At 38.3% G+C, this 15,535-nt stretch overlaps 1 protein-coding gene across 3 annotated transcripts in view; it reads right to left on the reverse strand.

The window, feature by feature from the left end:
• Nucleotides 1-217: 217 nt before the first annotated feature.
• FAM81B (family with sequence similarity 81 member B) overlaps nucleotides 218-15,535 on the reverse strand; it is a 55,493-nt gene continuing 40,175 nt past the window's right edge. For all 3 annotated transcript variants that reach the window (XM_040448355.1, XM_040448349.1, XM_040448359.1), the window contains 4 exons: nucleotides 12,860-12,966; nucleotides 4,724-4,859; nucleotides 2,235-2,430; nucleotides 218-516 (listed from right to left, as the gene is read on the reverse strand). In XM_040448355.1, the coding sequence (XP_040304289.1) occupies nucleotides 383-516; nucleotides 2,235-2,430; nucleotides 4,724-4,859; nucleotides 12,860-12,966 (573 nt within the window). In that variant the 3' untranslated portion in view covers nucleotides 218-382. The remainder of the gene's footprint in view (nucleotides 517-2,234; nucleotides 2,431-4,723; nucleotides 4,860-12,859; nucleotides 12,967-15,535) is intronic.

Genomic DNA, 15,535 nt, shown 5'->3' on the forward strand with positions numbered 1-15,535 from the left:
ACCAGGACTGCATGGTGGCCATTCCTTTGTAGACAGGGAAAGTGGTCCAATTTGCCACAGTTTCTGCCCTCGTTTTATGTTTGTTTACACCAGTCCCATTTCACTTGTATGTGTACATTTTGTTGAATGCTCTTTTCTATAGGCAAATAAAAATATGAAAAGGCACGTATGTAAAAAATTCCTTAACTTTTTCATTAATAAATTAGTGAAGACATCATAAACTTCTCTGCTTTATTGGGTTTTCTGGCACATTCATTTCCTGAAAAAGGTGATAAGAAATACAGAGGTATAAGAAGCAGTCAACATCCCAGAGATATAACTTCTTCCCAACTTTTGCCAGCAAACCACTATATTGGCTGGTGAAAAAGATGACAGAAAAGTTTTATACTTCCTGGAGTTCCACTATCTTACGCTGTAATTTCTTTAGGTCTTTCTGTACTTTATATTTCTCTAAATCCATCTTTGTTTTCTGTATTTGTTGGAGGGAGCTGAGAGAGTCATGAATTGACTTAAATCCTGGAAGAGGATATGAGAAAAGGTATATTGAAATTAAACAATGCATTAGAATTTTTTTTTTAAACAAAAGTTGCTAATCAGCGCTTCTGCCATAATTGGTCATCATTTAAAGCATATTAAATTCCATTAAGACCAGCGTAAAAATGCACAATAACCCATTTCTTCTATGTCATGAAGATATATTAGCGATAGTGTTTCCGCTTGTATCTGGCTTCATCGGGAAAATTTAATTCAATTCCTCTCCTTCTCCTTGCCCAAATATATTGCATAACTGAATAATTCTATATTTCAAGAGAGAAATTTAAAATATTTTCTTCTCTCTGTATGCTTTAATAAGAGATTTGGATGATCTCTTTTTTAATCCTTGTTACCAAATTGAAGACAAAGAACACAGGTGAGATTTTAAAACTTCTCAGAAAGTGACCTGTTGAGGGACCTAAGGAGTGGCCACCAGCTGTTCCCCCTGCACCCCCCACCGCCAGCACCTTCTCTTTTATGCAGGTCTAGTCACTCATGACCACAGACCCACCAGACTGCAAGCTTCTTAGGGTACAGCCCATTTCTTAATCACTGGGCCTTTCAAATAGTCATTTCTCAACACATTTTTATTAAAGGCATAAAAGAGCACACCATTAATTTGAAATTCCCCTTTCCTAGAACTTCCAGTTAGTAAAATGCAGAAAAAAAGCAGAATGCAAATTCCTCTTTGGCTCATCCTGGGGTTATACTAATGGGTGAATGTAATGAAACCTCTGGTATTTAAGTAGAAAGCAGGGACCTAAAACAAGGGCCAGTTAAGTTTGGAATGTGATTCCTGACCAGATAATTCATTATTTTGGTTTGACAATGGGAGATGGGGATAGGGGCAGTGTGGGTCAGATTTCCAGGCAGCAAATTTTACTTATATGCTATGAGCATCGAGCATCGGGGAGAATGAGACTATAATATCTTCCCAAGACACCTTCAAGGCATCTCTGTACAGGATCAACATTTGAGAGAATTTGCAGGCATTTTTCTGAGAACTAGAAGACGGAAAATGAGTTGGGACTTTCTTTAATAAAGGAACCTCTGGTTCTGGTAATTTGCTCAGAATTGTGACTGGAGGCAGATGGCTGCTCCCCAGCTCCTATCCCATGTCCTTCCCTTTGACAAATTAGATGAGCCTTTCAAATTAATCCTCTTTGATGTTAGCTCAGCTTGACACTGCTGCCATTAGCCTCCTTAAGAAGAAAAGCAGTCATTATACCGGACTCTGTTAATTCATCTCTCTCTCTCACTTGTAAAGGTCAGGTCTCCAGTCTGACATCCGTCCAGGCTCATTACCTGCAGTTCAATGAGGGGCATTCGATTTCAAGTCCTGATTTCATGACATACCACAAGTCAGGTCTTGATCTCAAGGACGTTCCAAGTCTAACAATTCTATGATTCTATGATCTCCGTAAAAAAACAAAAAACAAACAAACAAAAAAAACAAACAAAAACAACCTCACAGTGTTGGCAAGCTTGTGACACTGCCCAGTCTGAATGAAGAATGTGAACTTGTTTATCTACCTTCCAATGGCATGCTGACATTCTATGGGATATTGAGAAAAGTGAGATTAAATACGGAAGGATATCAATAATGACAAGACTGATCCATGGCCATGAGCTCCAAGTAGACAACTCTGAGGAATTGGATAAGCAAGAGCTAGTGTTCTTAATCAAAGGTGTCTGCTCACCTGATTGATATTCAGTCTGAATTTTCTCTAATTCACCCCAGATGTGCTTTTCCAGTTGGTTCATCTTTTTGGACAGTTTATTTTCTATATGCTTTACTGTACTTAGTTCTGCTTCCTGTTTCTCTGTGTTAACGAAATTCTCTAATTTGCTTGAAAGTTTCAGTAATTTCTCTTCCATTTTATTTTCAGACTTTTCCTATAAAAGATATCATGAGATAAAACTGCAGAAAAGAAAACTTAGGTGGATATGTACTTCAGCTTAAGGAATGTTTTTAACAAGTTCACTTTTATTTAATTTTTAAAAATATTTATTATTATTATTATTATTATTATTATTATTATTTTGAGAGTGAGAGAGAGAGCATAAGCAGCGAAGGGGCAGAGAGAAAAGGAGACACAGGATCTGAAATAGGCTCCAGGTTCTGAGCTGTCAGCACACAGCCTCAGGGCTCGAACTCATCACCCGTGAGATCATGACCTGAGCCAAAGTCAGCCACTTAACCGACTGAGCCACCCAGGCGCCCCAACAACTTCACTTTTCCATATTAAACATGAAAATTCCAACCAGGTTCCTTTGTATCTAAAACTGTGTTCACATGTGTGAGAGTTCATCCCCTTGCTTGGCCTTGTTTGCAGTTTCTAGAATTCTGCATGTGATAGGAGAAAGAAAAGAAAGGACTGTGGTTTTGCTGAAATGTCTTGAGGAGTTGGAATTACAGTCTAGTGTTTAAAGAAGTGTGGTCAAGGAAGGCATTTTACTTATTTTTTAATTTTTTTAATCTTTATTTATTTTTGAGAGAGACAGAGTGGAAGCGGGGGAGGGGCAGAGAGCGAGGGAGGCACAGAATCCGAAGCAGGCTCCAGGCCCTGAGCTGTCAGCACAGAGCCCTATGCAGGGCTCAAACTCACGAGCTGTGAGATCATGACGTGAGCCGAAGTCAGACGCTCAACTGACGGAGCCACTCAGACGCCTGAAGGGAGGCATTTTAGACACTTCTTTAAGCTCCTGGGTCATGTTTCTGTTACACATTCCTATTCCCTCGAGCTTCGTATCTCCACGTGGACAGAGTTCAGCTAGAACAGTGATTCTTGACCTCTGTTGTCTATTGATATCACCTGGACCATCACACAGCCACTACCACCACCCCACCCCTCACAAAACTGATTTAATTGGTCCACAGTGGAACTCAGGAATTTATCTAGTTGAAAAACTCTCCAGGTGATTCTAATTGCAGCAAGGTGGGGACTTCATGGACGCCCCAGGCTCAGGAGCTTCTCTGCTCCTCCTCACCCTCTCACAGGGAACTTGCCAGCAGTAACTGGGTGACAGTGACTTGGCCCCATTGTTCCTCCTATTTTTTATTATTATTTTTTTAACATTTATTTATTTTTGAGAGACAGAGCATGAGCAGGGGAGGGGCAGAGAGAGGAGGAGACACAGAATCTAGAAGCAGGCTCCTGGTTCTGAGCTGTCAGCGCCGAACCCCACGTGGGGCTGGAACTCATGAATCACCAGACCACGACCTAGGCCAAAGTCGGAGGCCCAACCGACCGATCCACCCAGGCGCCCCCCTCCTATTTTTGGCCCTGCTTGCATCAGGGAAGTGGATTCAGCCTCTTTCTTACTTGTGGTGGAAAGCTTCTGCCTGCAGGTGACCCTGTGGTCACCTAGTGCTGCCTATAACTGGTGGATGAGTCTGTCTAAATCCTAGAGAACTAGCAGGCCCTGTTGGCTGCATGTTGGACCACACAGACTTCAATAGCCTTATCAGTGATAAAGCTGGAACGGTTATCTACATCTCTTGGATTCCTGCCTCTGTCAGCTGTCTACAGACTCAGCTGCCCAAAGCCCCTCTACCGAAATTCCAGAAACATCTTATTTGAATCACCAGCAAGGCTGGCAGTCACTGATGACACGGATGGCCCTGTGTTGCTCTCCCATTGGGGCTAGCAGCTGGTTGGATGCGCTGCTTGGAGTGAGGGGTACCTGCAATCAACAGATTTCCCCTCCATCCTGGTAGTCTTGCCCCAAAGCTGGGAGTTTCTCTATGAGGTTGCCTCTGGAAAAGAAGTTTTGAAAACCTTTGATCGACGGATGGATCTTCAGAGAGGTAAACTGACTTGTCTATGGCAGAAGTTTTCAGGTTTTACTGTGTCTGAGTGTCCTCCAGGAGGCTTGCCTAGGTGCACAGATCTCCAGGGGAGGCCCCAGGGACCTCAGCTCTGGGTTGGAACCGGGAATATGTATTAAAAAAAAAAAAAACAAAAACAAAAAAAAAACCACACCTCTCTTTAGGTTATTATGGGTAGAGCACACTCAGAAGTGTGGGTTCCCGGAGTTGGAGAGTAGCACACAGAACCAAAAGGCAGGCCTCTGGATTCCCATTCTGGTGTCAGAAAAGGTTAATTACTGACACAGTGAAGGTTACTGTGAATGTCCCAGTGAAACTTTCAACATCCAGACAAGGACTATGCAGCTGTTTACTTACCAGCTTCTCCTGTAGGAGCTTCAGACATTGATTTAAATGGCCAAGGTGGTCTTTTTCATAGTTGAGGAACTGTTTCTCTGTCCATTTTTGATGGTTCTCAACTGCCTCATATAGGTTGTTTGAAACTGAATTAAATCTAAGGGGGGAAATAGTTATATTTTAATAAAGTAAATTTAAACATAAAACCAAAATTTAGTATTGACAAACTGCAGTTTTTTCAGATGATGAGGTTCAAGATGTCTAACAAGTACTTATGGGTTGATGTGGGAGGTAGGGAGCAAGGGAGCACATTTTGGGTCCCTGCCCCAAGCTTGCATTCAACCCGGCTTCTGACAACACTCCTCTGCATACATTAAAATACACATAGACACAAAGACAGACACATGGACACACAGAAACACATGTATCATCCATCCATGCAGGTTTCCTCTTAGGGCCTGGGGTACATTGTATATGTGGAAGAAACACCTTGACAAGCCACTTGGATGGTGATATCACTCCGGGGTACGTAGGGGTCAGCAAACTTCTTCTATGAAAGGTCGATAGTAAATATTTTAGGCTTTGTGCGCCATATGGTCTCCATTGCAACCAGTCAATTCTTTAACCACTCAGTGCTGCCATTGCAGTGGGAAAGCAGCCACATACAATACAAACAAATGAAAAAAGAACTTGGTTGTCTAATCTAACTTTACATACACTGAAATTTAAGCAACATATAATCACATCATGAAATACATTTTCTAATTTAAAAAATTAGTAGAAAGTGTGCAAATCATTCTTAGCAGTGTGCAGATTTGGCTAAGGGTGGCAGTTGGTGGAATCTCTGTCCTGCAAAGGTCACTACCTGGCTGGGGGAGGAGCTGGGCCAGAGAAAATCATAGGTAGGATGTAGAAAGACCCAGAAGGACTTTGGGAAAGCACAGTGCCCATGGGAGACAGTCCTTGGTTGTCTTTTCTGTCTCAGGTGAGATCCTCAGTAGAGTCCCCTTTGCCTCCAGTGGGTCTCTGTGGATTCTTTAGGGGGTAGGGTTCAGGGAGGGCTTCAAGAGGTACTGAGTTACTCACGTGGGGCAAAAACAGATATATAATACGCTAAGGTGCAGGAAACGACCGCTGGCATAAAAGTGATGCACCATAGGAATATTAAATAACAGAGAATGAATGATTTTTTTAAATGGAAGTGGACGTTATTACAGAGATTGAAAAGATTGGAATCATATAGCTTCAACATGAAAAGTCACTCTAGAATGGCTGAGATTTGAGTAAAAAGGAGAATCCATACCTGGAATGGTCTGAGAAGAGGAAGGATGAGGATGGGGACTGGCAAGTGGCCTCTGTATGTTTTCTGCATGTGACTAGCTTGTAGTAAAATGTCAGTTTCAAATTCCCTTCTAGAATAGGTACTATATTAGACAGGCAGGAGTAATGCATGTTGTTTATTATTGAAAATATTCAGACTAACTTACAACATGTGGATGGCTTGAAGTAATCATTGCTATAATGCTGTAATTTTTCAGGAAAAATGTTTCAATAATTTTGCGGTATTTATCACTGGAAATTGCTTAAGACATGCTGGACATATATTGCATGTATGTGTCTCTAGCTTCCTTGAAAAAGTGTTTGGACTAGTATTTGGAAAAGACAAATTATATGAGACCATTTCCAGTTTTTATTTAGAGCAGTGGCCCTCTAACAATGTACGGAGACATTTTTGGTTGTCACAACTTGGAGGTGCTACTGACATGTGGAGTGTGTAGACGGCAGAAATACTGCTAAATATCCTACAATGCACAGAACAGCCTCACAGAAAAGAATTACCCATCCCAAACGCCAATAGTGCCCACATTGAGAAACCAGAATTTGGATGATGAAATCAAGGAATGGGAAAAGTTAATTTTCCAGTAGCTGTATTAGCTGTGGTATAATACCTGAATTCTAATCTTCATCGCTTTGAATTATCACATGTTTTGATACGGAGAGAGATACTTTTCACATAGAAAGCGTATCTTGATTCAGGTGAGTATTTCCACATTGAGAAGATACCATCGGCCACAGTTCCTGCTAATCTAATCATGATTTCCAAACACCTGTGCTACTGACTAACAGCTGATGTATCTCAAATAAGTTCCCAACTGACACATGGACAGCCTCATTTTAGCCAACTGTTTTCTATGTCTGGAACACTCTTCCTTAGAATACCCAGCGGCTCCTGCCCTCATTTCATTCAGATATCTTTTCAAGCACCATTTCCCTCCTTAACATAGGACTGTGTTTGTTGGTTTGTTTTTATTTTTATTTGAGAGCATGCAAGCACACAAGTGGGGGAGGGGCAAAGGGAGACTCTTAAGCAGGCTCCATACCCAGCAAGGAGCCCGACTCAGGGCTTGATCTCACGACTGTGAAATCGTGACCTGAGTAGAAATCAAGAGTCTGATGTTTAACTGACTGAGCCGCCCAGGCGCCCCAGGACTTTTTTAAAACCACACTTAAAAAAAAATTTCTTTTTCCCCATCTGACCCTCCCTTATTCCTTTACCCTACTTTATTTTTTCCAAAATGCTGATCACCATGTGATATATACAATTTGTGTGCTGTCTACTTCACTAGAATCTAAGCTCCATGAAAGCAAGGAATTTGCTTTGTTCATGGCTGTGAACAGTGGCTGGAATTTAGAAAGCGCTCAATGAATAGTTGTTGAATAAATGATTCATTGTTTCTCATTTAATACCCTTTACTAGAGCTGTTCACAAACAACAAATTGTACATTTGCTTAGATATTTAGATATCTAATCTTCAATTTTCATCTTGTCTTTCCTATCTGTGGTGGAAATATTAATTAATAGTGATTGTTAAGAGGGACAGTAAATCCCCAGATAATCAAGAGGTAGCTTTGCAATTGGAAATCCAGCCTTCAGTGTGCACTTTTACTGTGTATGTAAATAAGAACATTTACTACTGATGTGATATTAACATCCCTCTGAAAACCAGGGAACCATTAAATGTGACCAAGTAATATCTCCAGAAGTGCATATCAGTAATTAGAATTCTGAAATTAAAATAGTCATAAAGAATGAGTTATTACCTGTGATCATTTTATTATAAGGTTTTGCCTGCAATTAGAGACTGACTTTACTGGTTACCATGAAAAAGTCAGAACTGGTAGTTTATGAAAATATGAAAGCATTTTTTAAAAAGCATTCTCCTTGAAAGATAAAAAAGGATAAGCTAAAATAAAGGTTTATATACATCTCCTTTACTTAGACTTTCTCCTAACATAATGGGCATGGCTTTCCATGAAAGAATGACTTTTCTGTGAATTACAGTATTTATACTTAAAATTTCAACAGGATGAAATATGACATTCACATTTTAGTTCCCAAATCCTCTATTCCAATAATTATGGTAGTATTTCTATCAGATGTAGATAGATATAGGGTGCCTGGGTGGCTCAGTCAGTTAAGCGTCCAACTTCGACTCAGCTCATGATCTCACAGTTCGTGGGTTCCAGCCCCACATTAGGCTCTATGCTGACAGCTTGGAGCCTGCTTCAGATTCTGTCTCCGTCTCTGCCCCTCCCCCACTTGCACACTTTCTCTCTCAAAAATGAATATTTTTATTTTTAATTTTTTTTAATTTTTTTTTCAACGTTTATTTTTGGGACAGAGAGAGACAGAGCATGAACGGGGGAGGGGCAGAGAGAGAGGGAGACACAGAATCGGAAACAGGCTCCAGGCTCTGAGCCATCAGCCCAGAGCCCGACGCGGGGCTCGAACTCACGGACCGCGAGATCGTGACCTGGCTGAAGTCGGACGCTTAACCGACTGCGCCACCCAGGCGCCCCAAAAATGAATATTTTTAAAAATTTGTAGTTAGATATAGATAGGTAGATAAGTAAGTAGGTAGCATAGATAGCTGATTTTCTTTTTCAAAAAACACAAAAGTCAGACTTTTAAATTATGGCCACAGATTTTACTAGAATAATGTGGGATACAGTTAAAAAAAATTTATATTGGTGGAATCAACTTAATATACACACCAAGGGCAATTATAAGGGAGAAAGTCACAAAAGCATAAAATAAAATTTAATGGGGAGTCATAGACACAGCAGATGGCTGTGATGAACATGAATGGTGAGGACAGAGTGTAGGGCTTGCAACAGTCATCCTAGTGACGGCTGTGGTTATGGTTGACATATGTAAATGAGGACATAGCTCCAATCTGGGGCTTTTTTTTTTTTTTTTTTTAAACCAGTTCTCTTAAGTCTCAAACTCATTGGCTTGCATTTAATAATCAATTGAACTTTTCCAGAAGACATGAAAAGTTTGATTTCTTGAAAAATGTTTCTCTTAATAGGCTCTCAAGAATTCAGATAGTGGATTTAACCAAGTCAGTTTTGGAGACTGAACCTAAGATTTTAAATTTCATGTCAGAAGAAAGAAATTAATTCTAAGAAAAGTATTTCTACTAAGTTTGTGCCTATCTACTTCGACTTCTTCTTTATGTCCTAATGATGCAAGTAAAGAGCAACTCCAACTCCATTCTGATAGGAAGCTTTTTGCTTGTTGTTCCATATTGTACTTGAGCTTAAATCCCAGTACCTTCATAGCTTCTTACCTTCATAGTTTCAAGCAGATGTGATCTTCCCATTCCCTAAATTTCTGTAGTACAATTAGCTTACTAATGGCTGGAGTTATTTCTGTCTACTGATCTATTTCCTCTAACACTGTCTTAACTTTTACTTCGTGTTTAGCTTTTCACTTATTTGTATATTTCCCCCCAACTGTATATGGCTATGATGTTGTCTTTGAGTATTCCAAAACACAACTTACACATTATTGATTTTCAAAATATTCATTGGCTATTTGCATCTGAATGTGCTGGGTGCTGAGAATACGAAGATGGATGAGACATATCCTCGACTTGAATAGTTTGTAACATAATACTGTGGTAGCATTTTCAAAGCTGTATGGGAAGATTTGAGTCTATGCATTTGCTTCATTGACCATATACTTTTTCTTTTCTAATAAATCACTATCAATTAAACATTGTCAGCAGCAAGAACTATCTAGGGAGTGACTAATAGGTACTTCCCCTGCTAAACCCTTCCTAAAAAGACAGACCTTATTTTATGATGACTAAGACTCTTGCTCTATAAGCACTAAGTTGTTAGCTTAGGAAATTATTTAGCTGAACATGTGACTAAGACCTTTCTGGAAAAAGGAGTCTCCATGTTGGTGTTCAGATGAAGAGCCCGTGCATCTCCTTTGTTAGGTCTAGTGATGAATGCCAAAGTCCTAGGAATTCACTAGAAAACCACAGACAGTATTGGGGCTTTTAAGTTGTATATAAGACATAAATTTAATTGGCCACTAAACTTGAAATTGTTAAAGTTTCTAAATGGTAAAACTGTCCAATTAAACACATTTTTGAATGCTATTAAATTTTTTTTTAATCCCTTTTCTCAGAGACAGTAGTTTCTTAAAAAAGGAAAAGCAAATACTATACCCCATCTACTTTAATTGGAGAAATGCTCTGAATGGAAAAGAAAAAAAAAAGAGAGCCCTACTTGCCTTACTTTCTCTTTGAAGAAAATATATTAGTAATAAATATCTCAGTCAAAGGGTTAATATCTCTAATGTGAAGGAATCCTACAAATTGATAAGAATATGAGGAAATCATGATATAAACTTTGACAAATGATAAGAATGGGTAATTCACAGAAAAGAAAATTCAAATGGTGAAGGGAAAGCAAATAGAAACAAAACATTCAATCTTCATCCTTGAATTGGCACATATTAAAAAGAACATCCAGTGTTGATAAGAATGTAGAGAAAGGCTTCTCATATATTGCTGGTGGAAGTGTGCATTGCTACATTAAAAAAAATAATAAATTTATAAAAATTAATAAATGAACTCTTTGACCTAGGAATCTTGCCGGTAGAAATAAAAACATCTAAATTTAAGGATATTTAAAGATATATACATGCAATAATTTTGGGGTTTGTTTGGGGTAGCTGTAAACTGGAAAGAATCAATATAATAAGTGATTGAATTAGCTATAGCACATCTGTAAGTTAAAATATTACACAACTATTAAACTAATGTTAGAATAATACTCACTGATCTAGAGAGATGATTACAATGCACTATAAAAAAGCAAATCATTGAGTAATGTGTATAGGGTGTTATTTTAAAAAGCCATGTTCTTTCTATACAAATAGTGTATGATACATAAAATATATATAAACATCCTTTTTCTGTTAGATATTTATATTAACAAGGAGGACAGTGTGGGAGGACATATCTCTGGTGTTAGCATTGGTTACTTCAAGGAAGCTGAGATGGAGAACTTTTTTTCATCTTTGTTTTATTTTGTTACTTTTTATTTTATTAAAAAAATTTTTTTTAAGTTTATTTATTTTGAGCGAGAGAGAGCATGAACAAGGGAGGGGCAGAGAGAGAGGGAGAGAGAGAGAGAGAGAGAATCCCAAGCAGGCTCTGAGCTGTAAGTGCAGAGCCCGATGCGGAGCTCAGACTCATGAACCACGAGATCATGACCTGAGCTGAAACCAAGAGTTGGACGCTTAACCAACTGAGCCATCCAGGTGCCCCTTTTTCTAAATTTATTTTTAATGTTTATTCTTGAGACAGAAAGAGAGAGAGAGAGAGAGAGGGTGCAAGTGGGGGAGGGCAGAAAGAGAGGGAGACACAGAATCTGAAGCAAGCTTCAGGCTCTGAGCTATCAGCATAGAGCCCCACGCAGGGCTCGAACTCACGAATCTGTGAGATCATGACCTGAGCCAAAGTTGGACGCTTAACCAACTGAGCCACTTAGGTGCCCTGATTTTCTATTTGTTAACGTACTTCATCCATTTAAGCCAGTATTCCATTCCAGATTATAAATCCCTTTTCTCCCCCAGGAAAATCATTTCTTAAAGTGTACCTCTAGAAACAGTTTACTCTTCTACTTTGGACACTTTATTTAATTCTAAGCTAATGGGATTAGACCAAGCACCACACAGATATTTACTGGGCATCCTCATTGCACTGGAATTTAAGTACCTAGACATGCTTTTTTATTGTATGAAGTAAGTGGCTATATTCTCTTTACACAAGATATTTACTTCTTTGAATTTTAGAGATGAGTATAGTTTTTCATCAGTGTCTAGGACACACATATTTCCCAATTTAACATCTCTGAAATCAGGAGGTATCTTAAAAATTAGATTTGATGAAATACTGTAAGGATGGGGGAAAATGGAGCAAGCAGAGTATATTCAGAACACTGGATTTGACCAAGTCATTAAACCCAAGTGGAAAATCCAAGAGGAAAAAGAACAAGGAGAGAAGAGGCAGTAAGGTAGTATCATCCAAGAGACTAGAATTTTCCTTTGCCTGTGCCAGGATTCCAGGAAATGGTGGTCTTTTATATAAGAAAGGAGGTTTGGGGAATAAGGAGGCCAATAATTTGAATGTTTGTGGAGTCTTGTCTCTTTTACTGTGCGTAGGGGAGAACTCAGTGAAGATAGGACATAAACCGGTCTTAAAAAAAGGATAATGTAAAGAAGGTAGAGAATCTTAGAAGAAATTTTAAAAAGAAAGCTTGTAAATCAAAGTTGTTTTAATAATTATTTGGTAGTCTTGGGGAATTGATGTATATTCAATGAAGTGTGTTACATTGAGACATATAGTTGATGATAAGTTCAAATTACTCTTTGGAAAAGGTCAGGATGTATATCAATTCAGTTGCAATACATAAACAAAGAGAATTACAATGTCCATTCTTTAAAAATTTTTTATTTAAATTCCAATTAGCTAACATACAGTGTAATTAGTTTCAGGTGTACAAATTAGTAATTCAATGCTTACATATAATGCCCAGTGCTCATTACAAGTGCCCTTCTTAATCCCCGTCACCTCTTTCACACATCCCCCCACCCACCTCCCCTCATATTTCCTTTATTATGAATATTGTATGAATTACTTTAGTGTAGAGTATTCTCTCTAACAGTTTGTTGCTTTATGTCTTGGCCAGTGTCAAATTCCTGGGATAGATTTTCATTTAAAGCCAATGCTTTCATTAGGCAAAACCTTTTGGAATGTACTTAACAGAATTAAAAATCTTCCATTCACTTACTTGAACTCCAAAAGGTTCATTTCATGGCGATAATCCCCCTGGACCATCTTTAAATTTGAGGTTTGCTCAGAACCGGAAGCCTCAATCTTTCCTAAGAGCTGCATTACCTAATGAAAGTACAAAAGGGAGCTTGTGTGTGTGTGAACAAAATCACTAGCACTTAAATTAATTATACTTTATTCCTGAAAGAGCCAAGAAACAGACTTGAGCCTAAATTAAAGCATATTTGCATTTGAAAATGATCTTTTCTAAAGGAATGATTCAATAGTTACAGAACTATCTTCAAGGAAAGATTTATAGGGAAGTGTTCCATTCTGCTGTCTATAATATTCATCTTGATAATAGGCTACCTAATGATATAACAAAAGCCTGCTATTGATATTGGTTTATCAATTGTTTAATTTTATTGCTTCTTTACTTTTCCCCCAATTACTGTGTAAGCCGGTATGTATCCTCTATCACCACTACAACCTTAGTGCACATCAGTTGACCAATGATAAATATCCACCAAATATTTATTGAATACATGTTTAAATGTACAATTAATTGGGCTCTGAGGAAAACACATGAGTGGCCTAAGATTAGGCCTTAGGAATTTCCTTAGTGAAATGACTTTAGAGCATAGAAAGATAGGAAACAACAAGTTCCAGGTCTGGAAGTTAGGATAAGAGAGGGTCTTCTACACATCCAGAAACATTGAGGAAGTTGCTTTAGGTAAAAGGACTGGTTTGGAAAATAGACACAGAATTGTAGCACATAATCACACATAAACTAATCACCGTCTAGGGGAATGAAACTACATGATGGGCTTTGGCCAAACAGAATTCAGCTCCTGAAACAGTCGCATGGAGGAAAATGGGCAATTAACAAAATCTAAGTTTTGTTTTTTTGTTTTTGTTTTTTAATTTAAATTCAAGTTACTTAACATACAGTGTAGTATTGGTTTCAGGAGTAGAATGTAGTGATTCATCAGTTAGATATAACACCCGATGCTCATCCCAACAAGTGCCCTCTTTAATGCCTATTACCCATTGAGTCAATCCCCCAACCCACCAAAATCTAAGTTCTCTTAGAAAAGAAAGAGATGAATAACAGAAGGGTTTGAATAGATAAATGTTGGGTGGGCAACCAATAGCACATGAATGGCTATTTATAGGAGATTCACTTAAAACAGGCTCCTTATAGGAGGTATACTTAAAGGCAGAATTCTTAACAATAAAATATCAGGCAAATATATCACTGGCAAAAGCAAAGGAAAAGAAAGCCAGGGCGCCTGGGTGGCTCAGTTGGTTAAGCATCTGATTCTTGATTTTGGCTCAGGTCACGATCTCACATTTTGAGTTCAAGCCCCATGTCTGTGCTGTCAGCATGGAACTTGCTTGGGTCTCTCTCTCTCTCTCTCTCTTTCTCTCTCTCTCTCTCTCTCTCTCTCCCTCTCCCTCCCTCCCTCCCTCCCTCTCTCTCTGCCCCTCCTTTGCTCTCTCTTTCACTCTCTCTCTTTCAAAATAAATGAATAAATAAATAAATGTAAAAGAGTCTTAAAAAGGAAAACTAGCAGAACAATATTGTTAGATAAAATGTCATTTGAGGCAAAATATGTTAAATGGGACAAAGGTGGTCATTTTTACAGATGAAGAGTAGACTGCACAGTGAAGAAGTTTGAACCTTTATTTACATTATATATTGACTAAAATGTAACAGCTATAGAATTACAAGGATAGACGGAGATGATATATATTAATGATTTTAAATGATTTCTCTGTCACCAACAAGGCCAAATAAGTAAAATATAAATAAACATATAGGAAAATATGAAAAGTATAGCTTATTTAGTCAATTTATATACCAAGCAATCCAACTTGCAAACAGCAAGAAACACTCATTCTTTCCCAGTGCCCAGCCAGCCTTTGCAACAACTAAGTAGATATGTGACTATAAAGAACTCACATTATTCCACAAAGTAGGAAAAGTACAGATCATGATTCTATACTGCCCAGAAAGTAGAAATTAATAAGAAAAGTATAAAGAAACAAAAATCTGACAATTTGTATTAAAAAAAAACAAACCTCTTTTAATTCTATTGTTTAATTCCAGTGTTTCACATGGAAATGTGCCTCTCAGATCCCCTACTAGGAGGAGTATAATTGGCCAAGGGCCCGACTGCTATGTTTCATACATATTACCATGTGGGGATATCATACTTCCCATTGGCTGCTTCCAGTGAGTGTCTGAATAGTATTCCTATGATGAGGGACTTTGGTTCAAAGAACTTAATGAAACTATTAGAATGGCTGTCTAAGACCTTCTCTCTTTTTCACTGGAGTCAGAACTATTTTGTAGTCTGATGGCTCTTTCCATCTCTTCCAGCTCTCTCCCCATTTTCCTTCACAGTTGTTTTTTTTTTTTTTTTCTTAGTAAATCTCTTGCTCATCAGCTCTTTTATGGCATTTGCTTCTCAAAGGACTAACACAAGTGTCAAAGAATAACTCAACTCTGCAATTACAATTTACTTAGGAAAGGATAATAAGACATTATATATCAACAGGACACAGCCACATCTATAATCAGTGGTAAATTTGTGGCATTAAATGTTTCCATAATTACATAAAAGGCAGAATAAAGCTATGTAAACCAACAACTAAAGAGAATAAAGCTATGTAAACCAACCATTAAAAA

Source organism: Herpailurus yagouaroundi, unplaced genomic scaffold, assembly GCF_014898765.1.
Source record: "Herpailurus yagouaroundi ecotype Mexico unplaced genomic scaffold, PumYag 29, whole genome shotgun sequence".
Classification (NCBI taxonomy): Eukaryota; Metazoa; Chordata; class Mammalia; order Carnivora; family Felidae; genus Herpailurus; species Herpailurus yagouaroundi.